This window comes from Panthera uncia (genome assembly GCF_023721935.1).
Source record: "Panthera uncia isolate 11264 chromosome C1 unlocalized genomic scaffold, Puncia_PCG_1.0 HiC_scaffold_4, whole genome shotgun sequence".
Taxonomy (NCBI): domain Eukaryota; kingdom Metazoa; phylum Chordata; class Mammalia; order Carnivora; family Felidae; genus Panthera; species Panthera uncia.
Genome location: NW_026057585.1, coordinates 55,452,459 through 55,474,056, shown reverse-complemented (window position 1 = coordinate 55,474,056; position 21,598 = coordinate 55,452,459). Strand labels below are relative to the sequence as shown.

General features: G+C 43.1%; 1 protein-coding gene across 7 annotated transcripts in view; it reads left to right on the top strand.

The window, feature by feature from the left end:
* NFIA (nuclear factor I A) overlaps window positions 1-21,598 on the top strand; it is a 373,386-nt gene that overhangs the window by 347,477 nt on the left and 4,311 nt on the right. For 4 of the 7 annotated variants that reach the window (XM_049618567.1, XM_049618570.1, XM_049618566.1 and 1 more), the window contains one exon: window positions 371-7,307. The exons of the other annotated variants lie outside the window; for them this stretch is intronic. In XM_049618567.1, the coding sequence (XP_049474524.1) occupies window positions 371-418 (48 nt within the window). In that variant the 3' untranslated portion in view covers window positions 419-7,307. Of the gene's footprint in view, window positions 1-370; window positions 7,308-21,598 lie in introns of those variants that run through there. 7 annotated transcript variants of the gene reach the window in all.

Here is a 21,598-nt window from a genome sequence, read left to right as displayed (position 1 = left end):
GAAGGCAGTACCCTCTACCTCCTAGAAAAAAACCCACTTGAGCGTGGCTTAAGCCAGTTAGAGTTCTTTTCCTGACGTGAAATTCTGAGTGGGTTGTTGGCCTTATTTCATCTGCTATATGATGCCAGCGGGAGCCCATGCTCTTTCAGAGGTTCTACTCCACCATCCTCAGCATGTTGTCCATTCATCCTCATGCCTGGTGTCTCTCGTTGCAGAATGGCTGCTGCGGCTCCAGATATCATGCCCATATCCTTCTCCACTATTCCTCTTATATCAGGGAAACAATGGTCCTGCCATACTCCTCCCCTGCTTCCTGTTAGCAAATTTCTGTTCAGGCCTGACTAAAATTGGATTCCATTTTAATCTTTAGCAGCACAGAATGCTGGGAAAGCTAGCACAGAATTGTCTTGATGGCTAAAATCATGATCTGTTGCCGTGGGCTGGTTACATTGTCCTCCCTAAACAAAACTGCCCCAAGAAGGAAGGGGCCATCAATAATAGGTAAACCGTTAACAGTGTTTGACATATTCCTTTTTCCTACTCTCTGCTGGGTTTCATGTGCTTTTAACTCCTGTTGTTGCACTTGACTCCCTTCATATCTTGATGCTTGTCTTTTTACAGGGCCTTTCCTCTATACTCGCTCCCCATGTGTGTAAGAAACATATATACTGTGTAAGTGTCTGTGTGTGTGTGTGTGTGAGAGAGAGAGAGAGAGAGAGAGAGAGAGAGTAGTGATCATGTCATTTTAGCCCTCTGTCTGAGTCCAGGATTCATGCAGACATACTGGAGTTTGTGCAGACCAGCTCCCACGGGCTGGGTCAGCTTTCTCCCTGTAAACTAGAATTCTGCAAAGACTGAGTTGGAGGACATGTGCCTTTGTAATTGCAAGAGAACTCTGTGAAACAGTGCCCTCCATGTGCCCTCCCAGGTGCTTATCAAACAGTCAGCAATGGGTTCTGGGTTTCTCTTTTATGACTTGGAACCAGATGCTTCCTTTGCAAAAGAAAAGAGCCTGGTTTTGCTGAGCTTGAGTCAACAGAGTTCAGAGAACAGGAAAATGAGTTGATTGGCCCTGCTACGTGAACTGTGAGGCAAGAAGGCAATACAGGTGGTTTTGCCCCCTTTCCCCAAAGCCACCGCATGCGAAAACTCCCATGCCCCAGGAATTTGCTTTACCAAATGTTTCTGAGCTCTAAAAAATAGGCTTTCACATTTAGGAGGGGTTCCTTTGGGACACAGGCTTTCCCAGGCTTTCTAATGAGCCTGAGACCTTGAAGGTCCCACTGACATACACAGTCTTAAGGCCGGTAGCCTATTGTCTAAAGTGAGATTTTCAAAGATCTCAAGTGAGTCCTCAGTGATTCTTCCTGTCCACTTTTCTCACACCCACTTGTTTACCTTCCTGTTTGTTTATTGAGGATGGAGGCACATTCTTTTATCAGTGGCCTCTCTTTTTGAGATCTAGCCTTTCAATGGAGCCTATTCACTGAGCTACATTCCACCGCACACGCCTCCCCAAAATATTTGCATGAGAATTTTTCCTTAGGCTTCACATTGCTTCCTTTACAGCAGAGATGAAATAACTTAGCACTTCTAATTAGCTTTCCACTTTCCAAATGCTTTACACATTAACTAATGAATCACAGGAGCCTGTGATAAGCTGGAGCCCTGTGTTGGGGCTGGGACACTGGGTTAGGACAGGCTGTCCTAGCCCTGTGTTCCTTGCCCTCACGCCCTCCCTTCCTGGAGTCTGAATGTGTTGGGATAACGGAGCTGCAGCCCAGGCATGAACTTGAAGAGCAACCTCAGCCCCCGACAGTGCTGCCTTAATGAAGTAGAACGTGCTCAGTGCTCCCTTCCAAGGCAGGATAGGCCAAGTGAATGTATCTGTCCTGTTGCCTTGAGTAGTTGGGGGAAATTTAAGGCCAGCTCTCATGGCACACAGCTCCTGCCTCTCTCATTTACAATCCCCCTTCCATGGATCCCTGGCCATTATGGGGCGGGGGTGGGGGGTGGGGAAGGAGTGGTACTGGGGAGATGGAAGGACCGTATGATAGAAAATTCTAGTAAGGGAACTGACTGTAGTAGGGACCTGTGCATCTTGGTAGACTAGGAGTCAAAATAGATGCTATTGGATGCCTAGCTTATCTCCCCCACTCATGAGCATGTGATTAATCTTGGGGACAGGGGGAAAAAAAACTCAGAATTTACTGAGCACCTACTATATTCTTGGTACAACACTAGGCTTGAAGAGGGCCATTGAGATGCGTGTGTGTGTGTGTGTGTGTGTGTGCGCGTGCGTGTCCAGTCCCTTCCACACCTTCTCACAGACGTCTAGGGAGAAAAGTAAACAAACTATAGTAAAGTATGATAAATGAAAAAGTTGAAGTATGTATGATCCGTAAGGAGTACACAGAGTAGGTAATTAACTCTGGAGAGAAGCAGGGGAGTCGTAGAAGCTATTCTAAAGGAGGTGACACATGGTTTTGAAGGAGACAGACATACCCGGTAGGTACAACATTCCATTCCAGGCACATGCAAAAGAGTAGTAGTGTGTGTTTGGAGAACTTTACTCTGTTTGGCATACCTGTCCATGTAAGTGGCAGAGAATGTTGAATAATGAGGCTGGGAAGTTAGGATCTGGTCATGAATAAATACATAACTTCAAACAATGGGAAGGCAACTGGACTTCATTCTGTGGAGGGTAGGAAGCAGGTGAAGGACACAGTGGGATCTCTGCATGTGAAGAAACGTTAACCTAGATTGCTTTAACACTCATTAGGTACAGGATTTTACAGATCATAGTAGTTTGAAGACCCATGATCAGGAGGTACCCTCCTCTCCTGGGCAGTATCATACAGTAGAGAAGACATCAGCTTTGGAGTCAGACAGACTTGATACTGATTTATCTCAGTACGTGACTGCTGTGAGTTGAATTGTGTCATTCCCCCTTTCCTCCCACCCCTACCCCTTCCCTGCCAAAGTTCATAGGTTGAAACCCTGGGCCCCACTGCAATGGTTTTTGAAGGTGGGGACTTTGGGAGGTAGGTTTAGATGAGAGTTGGGTGTCACGATGCGATTAATGCCGGTGTAAGAAGAGAGTTTGCTCTCTTTCTGCCACCCAAGAGCTCAGTGAGAAGGCAGCCATCTGCAAGCCAGAAAGAGGACCGTCAGGTACAAATCAGGTACAGATCAGCTGGAACCTTGATGCTGGACTTCTCAGCCTCCAGAAGCATGAGAAAATAAAGCCACCCAGTTTATATTTTGTTATAGCAGTCTGAGACTAGTATAGTGATTTGGGGGTAGTTTTGAGCCTTTCTGAATCTTACATGTCACATTTATAAAATTATAAATTGCTTCCTGCATTCCACTTAGAGTTTTATGAAGATTCAATATGGTTAGATTGTAAGACCCCCCAGTACCCCCCTGGCACACAGAAAGCTGATATGTGCTGTTGCTGCATATTCACCCCTTAGAACTGAACCTCTCTCAGCTCCAGAGGTCAGGCAGGATGCATCTCATTCATCTTTAGGACCCGGAACCTGTGATTGCCAGTAGAAACCCAGAAATGTTAATATGGCAAAACTCCCAGAGGTAATCTGGTCATTTTCCCCCTAAGCTGAGTTTCTTCTCCCCCTGCCCCATCCTTCTACGTCCGTTTTCCATAAGTTGTGCCATTAATTCTCTCATTAGCTAGTGGAATGATATTTATTTATTAAGAACATACTTAGCATACTCCCAAGGAGCAAGTTAAAGCTCAGCTAACAGCTGCAGTTTCTGGATGGGAGGCAAAATACGCGGAGGAATGCATACGGAGAGTTTCTTTGTATGTTATAATTTCGTATTAAAAAACTATTAAACTTTATGCTGGATGAGGGAGAGAAGAAAAAAAAATCCCAGTGCAAAAACAAGTTATGAACCTAGGAGCACAGTTTCTGAATGTTTATTTTGTCAGATACACAGCTGACATGATTAGTTCTAATGGGGTGGTGATCCTCATTGAATTGCAGATCCGCGTGAGTGACTGAAATACCGCAGGGACCTAAATAAGTCGTGCATACGGTATTACTTAGGCTGCATCCTTTAGCCAAGTTGAAGGCTTCTTTTTCTGTCCCTTCTCAACACACACATGCATGCACACACACATGCACACGCACATGCACACAGGCACACCGTGTATGCATTTATGTCTTCCAGAAACTCCACAAAGAGCACTAATTACCTATCCAGAACAACGCTGACTTGCCTTTGCTGACTTCTCCCCCTTGCCCTCTGCCACCCAAGCACACCCCAACCCCCTACCTCCACTCTCCCCTGCAGATAATGGTGTATCAGATCAGTCTGCTTTGCTGCTGCATAAGACCCAGATCAATTTATTGACTCTGTCAGAGTGGCTGTTACAGTAATTGTTACAAGAGAAGAATGGAAAGTGAGAACACATCCACATGAAAAATAAAAATGACGTTTTGTTCTTTCCTGCCCCCCTTTGCTTTTTTTTGCTTTTTTTTCTTTTTTTTTCCTTTTCTTTCTTTCTTTTTTCTTTTTTGCCTCATAGATCTTTATGTGTTTACACAGCAGAGAGCACTTTACTTAAATTAATCAGCCCCTTCTACATTATTAATTGTGACAGTTAGGGTGCTACATGACAGGAAGAGTATTATGGGAAAGCATTGATCTCATTCAGATGGTGTGGACCTGAGCAGGTTTGGTATTCCTTCCCTTATCTCGCTGCTTTGGGGTCCCATCAACTCACATTTCCGTGATTGACAACACAGAACGCCTCCCATCAATACAATTGATTTTGTTGAAAAAGGACAGGGAACATTTTTCAGCTGGAGATAGATGAATTACCGTGATGGCAAAAGAGAACATTTCAGAAATCTTTCAGTTTAGAAATCCAAATTGGGAACTAAAGTACTATTATCATCCCAAACACACGCCTAATTTTTACCCTCACAAAAATAATAGTACGAGAGGAAACTTACTACAAGTGAAAAATAGAGGTAGTTGAGGCCAACCATAAACCTGAAGATATAATAGCTATTTTTTAAAGGCTATCTGCTGATTTTTTGTGGGAAAAATTTTGGCTAAGTGCACATCTTTGAAAGACATTTCATTAAAGTTCAACTTTCATGGCTTATACCTGTAGACCCTAACATAAATCCTAGGTGAATGGACAAAAGTGAGTGGGTGTCATTTGTGACCTGGAAATAAAAGGTCAACCATTGGATTTATAGCTTTTTTAGTGAAAAGAACATAAAGATTCCTGCCAACTGGAGTCAATCCATATTTTAATGTTTCCTAGTTAAGATTATAAAATCAAGGGATTAGGATCATGCTGTTCAGTGAAGGTCAAAAATTAAATGTGGTGGGCTAAGTGTCATTCCCATGGGGCAGAAGTTAATATTTCAAAAACCATTTCTACCACTGGCAGTCAAGAAATGAATTGTCCATGGTCATTAACCAAGGTAAGGGAAATCCCACTATCATTACTACATTTAATGATAATTATTACACTAATCAACTATATTGTTAAATTACTCTGCTGTTCTCCTATAATGTCCCTGAACAGTGATAGTGGATTGATTGCTATCAAATAATTCGCATATGCAGTTGTGAACAAGTCAGGATGGAAGATCATGTATGAAGGCTTCCCTGTGGGAAAAGAAGTGGTGGCTATTTTATGGATATAAGAGTGACAACATAGAATCTTATGCTGCATATAACAGTCTTCTAAGACCGAGAATCTGTGACATTGCAGACCCATTATTAAGTATGATTCACCAGAACAGAAAGTTTTAAATACAAAACATGAAATGCATTTCTTTTTATCATGTGTAACTTTTCTATTTCACATTTTTGCATGTGCTGCTACCCTGTCTGCCTTTTTTTTTTTCTTTTTAGGAAAAAAAAATTCATTTGTCACATCATTTCCTTGAAACCTCACATTTTTAGAAGTCTGGGCTCCATCCACTTTGGGTTTTTATTAAGCAAGAAGAAAAGTTATTTGAATATCTTGAGAGAATGACTCAGACACCTATACCCCATACCATTTTCAAATCCGTTTTAAGATGCCAGTATCTTTCGAAGTCATAGAAATATAGCATATGGAAGCTGGTAATTTCCTTAAAGATGATCTACTCTAGATGCCCTCATTTTCCAGATACAACTTTAAGTGCATTTTAGAATAAAGTGTGTATCATTGTGATCAAACGGCACCTCCAAATAAGAGACCCAAAGCCCAGGGAGGTGGAAATACTTCCAAGGGCACATGGCCAATCAGAGGCAAAGTGGAACTGAGATGCAGGGTATCTGACACCAGGGAGGAAAGGGACTGGTAGTTTAACATGTGCCTTAGGAAATGGGTACACGGTTCCTCTGTTACAAAGGTGTTTTATAAAAGCCCAATATCCGTTCAACTGACCCAAGTGCGTTGGAATCCTCAGGAACAAAAAAGCACGCGGTTCACAAGTCTACCTCACGGAATGTGTCTTCATAGACCGCCGTGTAGTGTGTGTATTGTGCGTACGTGGGTGAGGGTGGGTGGGCATTAAACCTGCATTTCTGTCTGTGCTCCTGGATTGCTTTTGCTTGCACATTTTTCTAACTTTTGTCCTTCACAGTATAGACAAAGGTTAAAATTCCCATCTACCTTCACAGGCAAACACTTTAAAGTGCTTCCGCGGGAGGCAGAGTAGGGAGGACCTTTGATTTAAAGTTCAACATTTACATTTGTAATTTTGACTAATTTCTGTGCTCGCATTAATTAAATTGAAATTGTTTAATTAGAATAAAAGTAAAATTGATCATTAGGATTAATTTAACCTGATAGGCTTTGTGTGCCTTTCTAGACAAATATTATGAAATATAGAGATAATGAAGCAGTGAGAGGTATAATTTCACATCTTATAATGATTTTAATATCTGCCAGTTGTTCTCTCTGGTATCTGGATAGCTCTGAATGTTGCTATTTGTTACATCATTACCATCCAGTGAGGGCCATGCTGTATCTCACAGTTGGCCTCTTCCCAAATATTTTTTCCTGTTGAAGTCTAAAGATGTACCAGGTTCTCTTCACCCCACCCTCCTAAACACATCACTCTTCCCCTTTCCCAACCCCCACCATCTTCCAGGAAGGCTGTTCCGCCTGGCTCTTCCCCTGGGCCTTGCATCACAATGACCTTTGTAGACCAAGAACTGTGGCTTGCTCTCTGTTTCTTAAAGAAAACTGTAGAAGAATAAGGCTACTCCTTTACCAGCGTCCATTCAAAGCATTGGATATGCATCAGAACATGGATTCAGCATCCATTCAAAAACATTACCTTTGCATTCACTACAGACACACTAATGAATGTACAGCTTTTTGAACTATCAAGTCAACTATCAAATTATTTTATCTTCAAAACAATTAAGGTCCACATTGGTAAATTAAATCCTCAAGAAAATCTGCACACCATCTTGAGTTTAAAATTCCTCCCATCCACCATGTTGCCAGAGTAACTTAAAAAAAAAAAAAAAAAACACACACACACACACACCAGTGACATTAGCAATTGTGCTTAATTTGTTTCCTATAGAGACCTTGAACAGCAGATTGCAAAGGGCAGTGTAGAGTGAGTCAAAATTAGATACTTATAAAAAAGGAAAAAGAAACAAAAAACTAGGCAAAAGAAAGAGCATGATTCTCAGTAATCTGTGGTTGACTGACCGATGAGATTAGTGGAGACTGTCTCAGATGCAAATTATCATCTTTCTGCAAATTGGCCAGTCTTTCCTGGCCAACGTTTGAAAAAACTCTCAAGGTCGTAAGCCCAGGTTCCACTCAGTCACCATAAGTAAACCGCCGCCCGAAAGGACACTACTTTTACCATCCATTTCTTCAGACTATCATCTACATGATTCCACTTTTATTCATGTGCTTATCCAAAAGAAGAAACTTCTTATTTTCATAGCAAAGAGTTTTATTTAGAAGCTTACTCACATTTAATGTGGTTTTAGAAAATCCTTAATGTTTCTCAGCATTCAACCTAGTCTAAGTTCAGGAGATTGAGGGAAAAGAGTATATGGCTAGCATACTCATGCTATTACCGTATTTATTCAAGAAAAACGACTACCCATCATTGTACTAGGCCAAGCGGAGCAGTGGCCTGGCATATAAAGATGAGGTTTCTGTCTTCCCCATGTCAGAAAAGAATACCATTAAAAAAAAAAAAAAAAAAAAAAAAGCATCGGTTCTGCATAGTCTAGTTAAGACACACAGCACTTTCATATATTATTTCATTTTATTCTCACAACCACATGCCAGGAAAGTGGTCTTAATTCTTTTTTCACAAGGCACAAACTGAGACACAGACTCATCGTGGACTCTTAGGCCATGCACCCTCAGCCAGGTAGATTCTTCTCTAACCACCACCTCCCCCCAGCAGCGCTTACCCTTGAACTATTGGACTCCTCACGTACCACTCTGCAGGGAGGCAGCTGCTGAAGCTGGGGACACCAGGACCTGCAGTGACACTGGATGTGCTCACCTGTCAAGAAAGGAGCATTCCAGTGTAAAGAGATGCTGTGAAGTAACCCTGAGGCCCTGCATCATTGGTGTATTACTCCTATACCTACTTTCTTGCTAGATAAATTCAGAGGGAAGTTGAGTGGCAGAGTGCATGGTGCTGTTTCTCCGGTTCTCTTTTCATTTCTGCCCGTGAAGACCATGGCTGCTTTCTCTGAACTCCCGGACTTAACCTTGACTCCACTGAGTCACGAAATCAGCTCTCTCCAGGTCGGTTCCATATGATAGCATTTAGAATCCCCACTTCAACTCCTCCTGGTTCCAAACCCAAAAGAGCTATTTCTTCCTCTCTAGTGTACCTTTATTGCCTGAAAAATCCCCGAGATCTTTTTGACCTGAAAAGCCCCTTCTGGGCTGGCACATTCATCTTCCTAACACTCTTTATCTTCATTTTCAAGGCAGAAAAACAGTTTAAGCAAACCCTAGTTTTTATATTTGAAGGGAATACACATGCATTGAGAATGCTGAAAATGATCGCCAAGAAATTCGAAGCCATGGCTATGGAATTCTAGAACATACATCTAGAATCTGTTACTTAGTTTTTAACTGGAATGTTAACTTGAAAGCCTTATAGAGGAAATTAAGAGGATACAGTTAGTTCTCCCGGCCCCTGTCTTGTTGTCTTTCTTTCTCTCTTTCTTTGACTTTATAACAGATCCGAGGAAACTTTTAATACTCACTAACGCTGTGCTGCCCAGTCTCAGAGTCTGAAATGCCTGAGAAAGCAGTACAGATTCCAACTGTAAAACATTCCTTCACCAAGCCTTGGAAACTGGTGCACTGAGGCTGGCAGAGCTCAGAGGGAGCACATGTAAATGAGGCTCACTTATAAACTCCTGAGGAGTGTTTTATTTAGTTCAAACCTGAACTTGAACTCATAAACATGTTCCTGAAGAACAACACCGAGAGGCTGATGGAGTACAACGGGAAGCCATATTTTAGCTCAGACAATTCACTTCTCTAAAAGAAAGAAAAATCTTCTATTTTTTTAACTCAGTGCCTTTAAGATAGCTAAAGTGGTATTAGCTGCAAGATTTTTGTGATTGCAGAATCCAGCAAAAGTTAGTAGGTATCACTTGAAACTACCACCATTCATGCAAAATGAACGATAGGATCTCCTATCTGTATAGTGATTTAGCAAGAAAAAAAAGGATATTTAGAGAGCCAATGAACACAGGAGCGCCTAGGTGGCTCAGTTGGTTGGGTGACCGACTTCGGCTGGCAGTTTGTGAGTTCAAGCCCCGCGTTGGGCTCTGTGCTGACAGCTCAGAGCCTGGAGTCTGCTTCGGATTCTGTGTTTCCCCCTCTCTCTGCCCCTCCCTGCTCACGCTCTGTGTCTCTCTGTCTCTCAATAATAAATAAATGTTAAAAAAAAAAAAAAAGTTAAAAAGCCAATGAACATAGAACAGTCCAATGTGTAATTGGTTTCATTAAAATATAATAAAATGATAGTGGAATGTACAGCTGTTCTTGATTAGCACTGTGTGCATAAGTTGTGGGTTTGTTCCTGAGTGTCAGTTACTGGACGAGCCCTACCAGGTAGAATTTATCTGAACACAAAGTAGGTGATTTTGTTTCCATGGCTTGATTGTATAAACACATGCTTAAATCTGTCTTCAGTAATCTTTGCTTGGGAGATCTCCACCCTCTCTAAAGTCATGACTAAAAAGATAAAAATGAATCCAATTTTTCTATGTTAGTGTAATATTACCTCTCTCTAAGAAGCATAGACTCCTGACAGGGAAGCCAGGTAGCACTGCCAGTCATATATATCATGTCTATGTCCAAGCCATTGAAAAGACCCTTCACACAGAGTGTTAACGTTGTGGGACTTTGTTCAACACTCCCCCACCTCCCACCCCAGCCCCACCAAGAGGCTTCCCACTCACCTCCCTGAGAAATATTCAGGAAGAATCGAATTGTTTGTAGTAATGAATATTGCTCAGTTGTAAATTTAATCTACAAATTTAGAAGGAAATAAATCTGAACATAAAAAGCATTTGCTGTTTCAGCATTAAAAAAAAAAAAAAAAGTACTGTCATTTGAAACTGCCAACTCCCCCATGTGGGTTTGTTTTGCAAGTCACGTCTTAACAAAGACAAGTTGTGTTGCCATAAAACTCTAAATCCCACCACATTTTCAGAAGGAGGAGGAAAGCATTGTTCACTGATCCCTGGTGTGTGCTTTCGGGGATACCACATGGAGCTTTGACTGGGCTCGGGGAAACCATTCCATTTCTATCAAGGGTAGTTGGCCCAGAGGAAGCCTTGACCCCACCCCATGCCATCCAGATCCCAGCAACGCCTCCCGTGATGATGCTGCTTGCGCTTGGGGCCGGCATTTCAAAGTCATTTAGGCCAGTATTTCAAAGTTTTATCTTTTTATGTTTGTTATTTCCTGCCCCAAATGCTGAGATAACTGGTATACCCAGGCCCGTTTTTGCAGATAAGTTAAGTTGGACCCCCTAAGTCACAGAGGCTAGAAGTTAAGTCTCTGGCATTTTCCATGGCCAAGCTCACTCCAGCCTCAATGAGGGACATGAGCAGTTTTACCCCAGCATCCCATCCACACTGTGAATGAGGAAAAGATAAGTCCTGGAACCAGTGAAATCGAAACGCAGGCGTTCCTAGAAGGTAAAGAAAGTTTAGGAATGGGATTTTTGTGAGTACGATCAGAGCGGCCTCCTTGTGTGCCAAAGTCCCAGGGCAACCAGCGACCGGAGTGGGGGGGGGCTCCCGATTCACAGTCCTGTGAGTGAGGAGGTGTATCTCCCCAGCCCCTCTTTCCTCGTGAATCAGAGAACTAAGATGCCTCAGCCTCCTCCACCTTCTGTCCCAAATCTGCTTCTGAGCCTCGTTTCTTTGGCTCACTCCAGAAGCCCTCCACTCCAGCTGCCAGGCGGGGTGGTCGTGGTTGCAGCTGACTGAGCTCTTCTTCGAGGCCTTTCTTAATCCAGTGAATGGAGTAGGAAGGACTGTTGGTTTGTGTGGACTTTGGGAGAGGAGGGGTCTGCCCTCATTCCTGTGGGGGGCTCAAACCCAGGTGGAGAGGGAGAGAAAGAGACTGGCTGGAGGGGTGGGAAGGGGGCCGGAAATGGGGCTGGAAAGGACAGGAGGAAGGAGCCTGGACAGTGAATGGAGGGCGCTTAAAAGGGGTGGGAAGCAAAGACCTGTGCTCTGGGCTTTCGCAGTTGGTGCCAGCTGGGGTGGAAAGGTGCAAAGGTGGCAGATGCCATCCAGTGCCTAAAAGGGGCTTCTTGGCTGAAAAGGTTAGTTTGGGAATTCGTTCCTGGCAAAGAACCAGATCCTCTGTCATCCTATTGCAGGATAGCTCTGCGAGAATTTTTGTAATAACTGGACTACTTTTCGCTTTAATGTTATTTTTCCCCTTTCCAGACTTTCTCTACCTGCACAATCCCAACACCAAATCTACATGATAGATGCGCTGTGAACCTGAGCGGTGTTTGGGAAGGTCTTTTCCGCTCTGGGGGAAGAGCAGGAGCAGAGAAGCACTGGGTGGAATGATTATTACAATGTGGCCACGCTCTGCTGAGCTCTGACCTCCACTCCCATGCCTCTCTTTTTAAACAAGAAAGGTTACCTCCCCCGGCCACCATTGGGCCAGCCCCAAGTGTGACTGTCTGTGCTTGTTAGACAACAGGCATTTAATTAAAGTTGGAATCTGATGTGTAGAAAACATACATTTTTTTCATTTCATAGCTCCCTAGGAAATCATATTCTCTCTGCCTTCCCTACTGTACTCAACTCTCTCTGCCACCAAAAAACAAAAAACAAAAAACAAAAAACAAAAAAAAAAAAAAAAAAAGAAGAAGAAAAGAAAAGGAAAAAAAAAAAGACTAGAGGAAAGATGATCTTAAAACTGAAAATCAAAAATCACGAAAGGGTAGCTTGCCTTCTCTATTTTTGCCTTTGGGGTAGACATTAGCCAATAATAAAGCCTGTATTGTATCTTCAAACCAGAGCCAGTTTTTTAATGGCAAACTTCCCACATGCAAAAGGGTTTGTCCCATTTCAGGGCATTAAAACACAACGTTTAATGAATCTGTAACTAAAATCTTTCATCTTTCCTCTGTGCGGTAAAAGGGCTTGCCTTAATGCTTTCTGATATTTGGGTTGGACTTCGTACACTCAAAAAAAGAAAGAAAGAATGAAAGAATGGAAGGAAGGAAGGAAGAAAGGAAGGAAGGAAGGAAGGAAAGAGAAAGAAAGGAAGGAAGGAAGGAAAGAGAAAAAGAAAGAAAGAGAAAGAAAGAGGAAGGAAGGAAGAAAAGAGAAAGAAAGAAAGAGAGAGGAAGGAAGGAAGGAAAGAGAAAGAAAGAAAGAGAGGAAGGAAGGAAGGAAGGAGAAAGAAAGAGAGAGGAAGGAAGGAAGGAAGGAAAGAGAAAAAGGAAGGAAGGAAGGAAGGAAGGAAGGAAGGAAGGAAAGAAAGAAAAAAGAGAAAAGAACAAACTGTAAACACCAGGCCCTCCTGAAAATAAATCGCGAAGCGCCCTTGTCACTGCGTTTCCGAGGCAGAGCCATCCATCCGGGCACTGTCTGGGCTCCACCCAGAAAATCCGGCGGTGCTAACCCAGCCAAACAGATAGGAACTCTGGACGATTTCATCGGGTCGTTGTCCCCTTAATCTCCACGCTGCACCTCAGATCTCAAGCAGCTTCCGTGGCGCGGGCTCACTTTAATGGATAGAATCTATTTTTCATGAAAAAGCAGGAAATAAGCTGTCTCTTTCATAAAAAGATTTACAAAATGTAATCATTGTTGAAATATTCCCTTTGAACTGCCGTGTCCACGGGGGTCTCCGGCTCCCAGAGTCGTGCTTCATTAGAACCCCCTCACAAGCGGCTCCAGAAGGCAGGTACACTGGTGGTGCCCGGCTTTGATGTCTTGAATGAATGAAAGAAAAGCACAATAAAAAAGAGCTGTTGATCAAGCATAAAATACTCTTTAAGCTGACAGAATAGCAGCGTTAACACACCCTAAGCTGCTTTTAGTTTTTCCCTTTTTTCCTCACATTTTCCTGTGCTTTGTGTACAGTGGGGGTTTGTATTTTATAAGAAGTCTCTGATCTATGTAGTATGCCGTTCGCTAACAAAAACCAAAATAGGATTGTTTCTGTCCCACTTGGTTGCCTGACTACTCCCTCCCTCCCCGCCTCCCCTCTCCCCCGCTCACCCCCAACTTCCAAGGCGTGCAGTTGAGCCTTGCAAGGCAAGGGCCCAAATGCCTTTCATAAACTTGAGCCAATTCCTTTTGTGTGGTTGGTTTCGCTGTTCTGATTTTAATACCGCAATTAAAGACAGATTTTTATTTTCTCAAGAACTTTCTCTTGCAACTGGGGAAATGGAACTGATGCAGCTGCTACTTTTAACTAAGAAATTATATCATTAAATGAGAGAAAAACGCCTTGTCGGGCCATGACTTTCCAAGGGAACCAGTCCTCCTTGCATCTCACGTGGACCTTCGGGCCTGTCCACATGCTACAGTTAGAGAATCCAGTTACCCTGGCGTTCTGGTTTTCTGTGCTTGCCTCTGTCCAGGCATTAGCTCATCTAATCCCCATAAAAACTGATAAAGTTGTTATCTCCATTTCATGGAGTCTAAAACCAAGATTGGGGAATGCTAACTCGCCTAAGATGATTTAACTAGTACATAATGGTGCGTACTAGTTAAATGATGAGGTTCTGCTAACTCGGCCTCCAGGGCCCCAGCTCTACCACAATGCGGACCAGCCCTCCAGGAAGTCCGCAGAGCAAATGTGAGTGGGCCCGAGTGCCGTTGTTAATTCAGAAGTCTTTGGTTTCGTGAGGTAAAAGATTCCTCAGATGAAAATGTAAAGGGGGGGGGGGAACAAAAAACATTACTTGATGGTGAGGCAAACACTAGGGCAAGTTGGAATACAGCGAAAGATTTAGACTTTGGAACAACGGTCGGAATAACTGGATTGTGTACGTACTCTCAAGGTTTGGAGGTGCCGGATGGCTCATTGGGTAAAAAGATTAGTGTTTTCCTGTCTTGAGGTTTGAACCAAACAGAGGTCTTGGCCGGGAGCAGCACGGTCACTCTCCAGGGAGCGGTGGTTTGGACAACTCCTCTGTGCTTGTAGTAAGTAGGCAGCAGTCCATGTTACAAAACTATTGCACATGCTACTGACGCAGTTGGCCACAGTTGGTCCCACTGCAGCAGCTCTTTAGTCAGAAATGCCTGGGGCGGCGTGTGGAGACCTGTTCCTCTCTCTCAGGAGAGCGCCTGTCATTTGGGGAGGCATGGCCATGTGATGTGAGCACGGATATGGCACAGCCATGCTAGAAGTCATCCATCTAAATGCCCTGTTGGGGTAACTGATACCAGGGTTCCAGAACCTCTAAGATAGCTCGCCCCTTCCTTCCTTCCTTCCTTCCTTCCTTCCTTCCTTCCTTCTTTCCTTGACAGTATTTAGTAAGTGCCTACTCTGTGCCAGCCACTGGGCAAGACACTGGGGATGCCGCACTCAAGAATGTATCCATTTTCTTGGGGAGAAAACAGGTAATTAAAGCTCAGTGACTATGACAGAGGTAAACCCCGGGACGAAAGGCCTCGAGAAAGACCCCTTGGAAGAAGGGATGCTAATCTGAGAACGCAAGAGCTAGCAAGTGTTAGCCAAGCCAAGGAGAGGGGGACAGCCCGTGCCAAGGCCCAGCAGGGAGAAAGCATTTGGCTTTGGGGGATCTGGAAGAAGTTTAACACAGCACAAGTGTTGAGTACAAGCAGCGAAAAGATAAGGCCACAAAGGTAAGTGGGGCCAATCACGGCCCATTAATGTTTTAACAGTTTCCTGTACAATAAACAAGTCTTGGTTTAGCGTTATTGAAAACAGGTTTTCTTTAATTAACAAAATCAGACAAGAAAAATGACGGCAGGGATCAAAGCCCATGGCTGGCGATACCAATAACTGACACCTGTGTACAGCATGGCACCTTTTTCAGAAGAAACCAGTGTGAAAATCTGACTTCCTCTCCTGTAATGCAGAATGGCCCTCACGGCAACCCTCTGGGGGCCCCAGGACAGAGACCAGCTTACTTCAAATCCCACAGCTAGTTAAGGGAAAAAGTAGGACTCAATCCTGGGTCCCTGGGACATTGGATGCTCAGCCTCATCCGTTGATATTAAGTTGATAAAGATCCTACTGTGAGAACAGCAATGAAAGCCATAGAAGGCTGCAATTCAGTGCCTTCTTTCTGCACAACGTCTCGAGGAGTCTCCCCCCAGAGCCTAGTGTACATAGCACCGAGCACACATTAGGCCCCTAGTGCTTGTGGATTGAGGGAAGAAGTGCTCCAAAATGGTGTCTACTGATGTGAGAAACTCAGAAGGTGGTCCATTTCTGTTGTCTTGAAAGGGGGCGGGGGAGCTACCGGGCTTTTGGCTGATTTGTCGAGGGCAACTCATTTGGGCTAAACTTGGGCTTTTTGCTCCTCCAAACAAGAGCAGGAAGCCAAAAATGACTAACTGGATGAGTGTGACCCCGCAGAGATACAGCACTTCCTCAAGAGAAGAGTCAAAATGGTGACCACAACTCATGTGGTCCTGGTTGGTAGCGTCCTCTTTGGGGCTGATGAACAGGCGGGCCTGCCCGCGGGGCGGGGACAGAGGCCCCCCTGTATCTGCATGTCTCCTTTTTATGTGTGTGAATGTCCTTAAATAACCCACCTTGTGTGGAGAAGAAAACGAGGCGTCACACCCAGTTCTGGATTCCACATTAACAGCCTCCTTCCGCAGCGTTCAACTTTGCCCTTGAGGCCTTTTGTTTAACTTTTTAATTTGAAAAACAGATTCTGCTGCGTCACAGTCTATTCCACCCTCCCCATCCACACCCCCTGCACCCTCCCTTTTTTTGTTGGTTTTTTTTTTTTTTGGTTAAAGTAAAATATTAGCTATCTCAAAGAGACTTGTATTTCCTTTTGTTGTTAAGATATACATCCTGCCCTCTTAGTGAGAAGAGTCTATAAAAGGCCTTTAAAAAAAAGTTGTTATTCACATTAGAATGTTTGTCGTTCACTAAGGAGTTGAGTCTTCTTCAACCACGTCTCGGGCCACCTCATGACCAAAGTTTGGAAGAGTTTCCTAATTGCTCCCCGTGGGGCATAAGGAAGGAGAGAGCCTGGCACTGCCAGAGGGTGCCAACTGCTATTTCAGCCTTCCTGTTTAGGATGCAGCCGGATAGATATTGTTTATGGCTCATAAAACCTGACTACTGTGAGTATTCCAGAATCCCAGCAGAATGGGATTCCAACTTTCATGGAGCTGTAAATTAAGGGGCGGGAAGTGTGATAAAACTCCTTAGAGAACGCTGGAAAAAAAAAATTTTTTTTTCGCGATGCAATGGTTAAATGAAATTTTATAAGCACATTCAGCGTGGAGCTGTTTTGCATTACATGAGTTGAATACCTTAGAGACGCCACATCTGCAGGCACTTTATTAAATCCTTAGTCAGCACTTTCCAACCTGATGAGATTACTTCTTCATTTGACTGGAGAAAAGGAAAGCTGAGCTCCGGTCCTGGACTGCAGGTTTCTTTTGATGTTTCACCTTGAGCACTGAGAGAGGACAATTACCCTCCCCCGCCATTTCGCCCCCCCATCCCCCAGCACATCCCAAACTGTAGAAATTGTGAGTGTAGCAGGGTAATTTTACTTAACTAGCGCCTCTGTGGGAGTTGTGGATTTACGGACCTCCAAAACAACTAGAGCTGAAAGTCCCTGAGGAAAAAATAGATCAAAGCTCTGTGTTTACTTCCTTAATGTAAATGTATCAAGATAACATCATCCTATATTGTATTGTAATATTGGAACTCGCTGCAGATAAGGGACAGAGAGATTCCTTTGTAGTCCATCTGGATACAGTAGGTTAGATTAAGGGCATATAAAGTATGAAGGCAGAAACCATATAAAATATAAGCTTGCATCAGTACATATCTGAAGACCATTTTTTGACTCTCCATCAATGAACTTTGTTTAGTGTGGCACCATTTTCCTGGTGATTTTTTGCTACCCAACCCCAACAATTTAACAACCTCAGACTGTTTTTTATATTTTGCTTGTACGACCCAAGAAGAAAATGCGCAGAGTCATTCTTCAAGTGATATTTTGAAACTGGCACTGCTTGCGTAATAGATTTGCTAACAAAATATCACAAGAGAAAAGCAGGCTTTTCCACACACTGTCTTGTCCATTTGATGTTAGTAGTAGTTCATGGAAGTTTCTAAAAATCAGGCGGCTTATACATGTGCAGTTATAACATTCCTCATAAAGGAATTAGGAATGTCTCAGTTACAAACAGATCATGAGAAAATAATTCAGTGAAATGGATACGTTTTTTGATTATGATTATAACTGTTTATCTGCTATCTCTGCAAAGGAATGATTTAATCAAAAAGACCTAATTTCCGCCCCCCCCCCCCCCCCCCCGCCGAAAAAGAACTTCAAAAACAAAAAAAATAACAAAAAACAAATTCCCTGTATGGCTCCCCTGAAGGATTGACTTCCCATTTGGGGAAAGCCTTGGTCAAGTAGCTGGGTTCATTGTCATGAAGATTAGTGTGATGTTGAAATAAGTACTAATGGTCAAATTACAGGAGTGAAAAAGTTTAAGAATAGGTTTTGGTTTGGGCCTGAAAGGGTTAATTAAGTTTTTTTCACGGGTTATTAAAGACCCCCAACCCATGTCTTCAGGAGTCATATTGACACCACACCACAGGGCAACTCGCTTCTCTATTGACATGTTGCTGGTCAGAGCACAATAGCCTTCTGTGTCTGAAAATCATTGCTAAAATCATCTCAAGGAAAAAAAAAAAAGTTTGAAAGCTCTAACGTTAGACAAAAGCCCAAGAGCTGCAGTGCGCAGCTCAAAAACCCGGAGTCAGCAACTTCTATTGATTAAAAACTAACCTTTAAAGTAACTCTGAGAGTGTGTGGTTAGCATTTAAATTTAAACATGTCATGAGTTGATTTGTGTTACTGAATACCAACTCAGAAGGAGTAACATTCACATCACATTTTTTTTTTCTAATTCCCTTAAGCAGCTAAAGTATTTCATGAAATGTCAATAGGGCAAAAAGAAAAAGTGGGGGGGGGGGCCAATGCTAGGCCTTGTAGTTTTCTTTCCCATGCAAATATTCACACACACACACACCCCCACCAAAGAAAAGTATGGAGAGTGAAACACAATAATTAGTCCTTTGTCTAACTTTCCCAAGTGCCAGAGAAAGACAGATTAATTAAATATACAACAGTGTTGGTTTTTGGAGTGGGGGTCTTGCTTGCTGTGTAGGTCATAAATTAGGCAGAATAAATACTTCAATGTGTTTGCAGTGGGCCTGCTACGTCAGAGCCACTGGAAGGTTGGTGGGAGGAGAACGGAGGGTTTCTTGCTAATGATAGTCACGTCTGGGTCTGTCTGGTTGCTCTTAGCAACCAGACATGATGTAACACCAGGATGAACTTGAACTTGGGGGACTTGAAAAGAGAACAATAGACCAGAGCAATCAATAAAGCCTATTTCAGTGAAGGATTACAGAGCTGCTCTGGGGTAACCTTGTCGGCAAGGCACACACTGAATAGTAAGATGTGTGAAGAAACTTTTTTTTTTTTTTTTTTTTTTTTTTGCTTTGCTTTTTAAGAGAAGTGCAGAGGCATTGCAGATTTTTGTAGCACTCTGAGGTTGTGTCCAGAAACCGTGGTATGGAAAACTGCTCCCCCTGCTGACTCCCTGGGTCCCCGATGTTTGCTTCAAGAGCTACTATGCAGTGTCAGAATGAAGAAGGCTGGGATTTCACAACTGACTTAGAAAGTGTGAGAACAGAAAATCTGTAAGCGTGATTTGACGCACCCAAACTTTGAGACTGTTTTGTTGACGAGAGAATGCAGCTGCAGCGTGAGTCCATCAGCTACTAGGAGAGACCTACTAAAAATACGGTTTGGGGGCTCGCCTGCCCTCTCTTCTCTTCCCCCCTCTTCTTCCTTTTGTCCAGTTGGATTTAGGCCGTGTATTTGCCAGGATGATTTCCTTTCGGGACACAAGAGGCTATATTGTGTTCCCTCAAAGCGTGTGGTCAAAGAAGAACATCGAAAAGTACCCAGGATGAGTCGTTTTACGGTTTAGGCTTAGGTGTTTCGAGTCCTCTGGAAATCAAAGGTAGCTTGTGTGACCAGGAAATCTCATACCCACCTCCATGTAGCTATCACTTTGCCATTTATCCCTGGTATCAGAGTCCTTAATTCACCTAATTGAATCTCCTGGGCACCGATGAACCTCCATTGGACTGAATCAACTCAAATGTACCCCCTTTCTGAGAGTGCCAACTCAGTGATTTTCACAGGCATTCACTGTTGCTGGAAGTTGATGATTTTGCTGTGAATGATGATGAATATGGTGAACTTGGCAGGGTATCACCAGAGAAAAGTTGGCGAAAGCCACGTGCTTCTCTATTTCACTTGAGAAACTGACTCTGATATTAGACCATAACTGGTCACTTTGTGTAGGCAACAGAGAAAGAAACTCCAGCATGTAAAGTGATGTATCACCAGACTGTTGTCCAAAGCTCATCACCTGAGGATTTTTGGAAAAGTAACTGGTAACAGGGCCCAGCAGGCATATGGAAGGCTCTAAATAAATGCTGAATGAGCAAAAGCATGAACACAGGCTATGCAGTGGCCTCGTTTTTGTCATTTGGACATCATGGCAGCTAATAGGGTGCGGTCTTGATATCACTTGATTGTTATCTGTCATTTTTGAAAATATTATTTTAGAAATAGTGAGCTGAAAGCATTTAGTGTCATAAAATCCACCTCATGCACATATAAGGAGACGGGGTATAAAAGAGGTGCAGTGACTTGCCTAAATACGCAGGACTCTTGGTACGCCACTTTTTCTAATTCACCTCCACTTATTTTTGTATCACTATTGACCATCTGTACCTGTTAAAAGAATGTCACAATACCATCTTCAGTGCCTACATCTCATTGAAAAGGAGATGTGCTAGAACTACCCTGGGATCCAGCTATCGCACTACTGGGTATTTACCCAAAATGTACAAAAACTCTGCGTCAAAGGGATACATGTGCCCCTATGTTTATAGCAGCATTATTTACAATAGCCAAAATATAGGAGCAGCCCAACTGTCCATCACTTGATGAATGGATGAAGAATGTGTGTATATGCGTGTACACACACACACACACACACACACACTGAAATACTATTCAGCCATAAAAAAGAATGAAATCTTCCATTTACAATGACATGGATGGAGCTAGAAAGTATAATGCTAAGTGAAATAAGTGAGAGACAAGTACTATATGATTTCACTCGTGTGTGGAATTTAAGAAACAAAGCAAACAAGCAAAGTGGGGGGGAAAGAGACAAACCCAGAAACAGACTCTGAACTAGAGAATAAACTGATAGTTACCAGAGGGGAGGTGGGTAGGAATGGAAGAAATAGGTGACGGGGATTAAGGAGTGCACCTGTCATGATGAGTACCAGGTGATTAAAATAAAACGTAAATAACTAAAAAGAGGGAATATTAAAAAAAAAAAAGATGTGAAAATCATCAAAATAGACCTTGATCAGCCCGTGAAACCTCTCCCCTCACCCATTGTCCATTCATTGAACACTTTTTTGTTGAGAACCTTCTACTCCAGGCACTGCTGGGCACTGAAGACTCAGTGACCAGGTGATTGAGCTCCGTGCCCTCCTGTAGACTGCCATATATATACATATATATATATATATATATATAAATATATTTATAAGACACATTCAGAATGTTGGCAAACCTCAATGAAGACATTGAGTTTTGTTTTTTTTTTAATTTTTTTTTTTAACGTTTATTTATTTTGGAGACAGAGACAGAGCATGAACGGGCGAGGGTCAGAGAGAGAGGGAGACACAGAATCTGAAACAGGCTCCAGGCTCTGAGCTGTCAGCACAGAGCCCGACGCGGGGCTCGAACTCACGGACCGCGAGATCATGACCTGA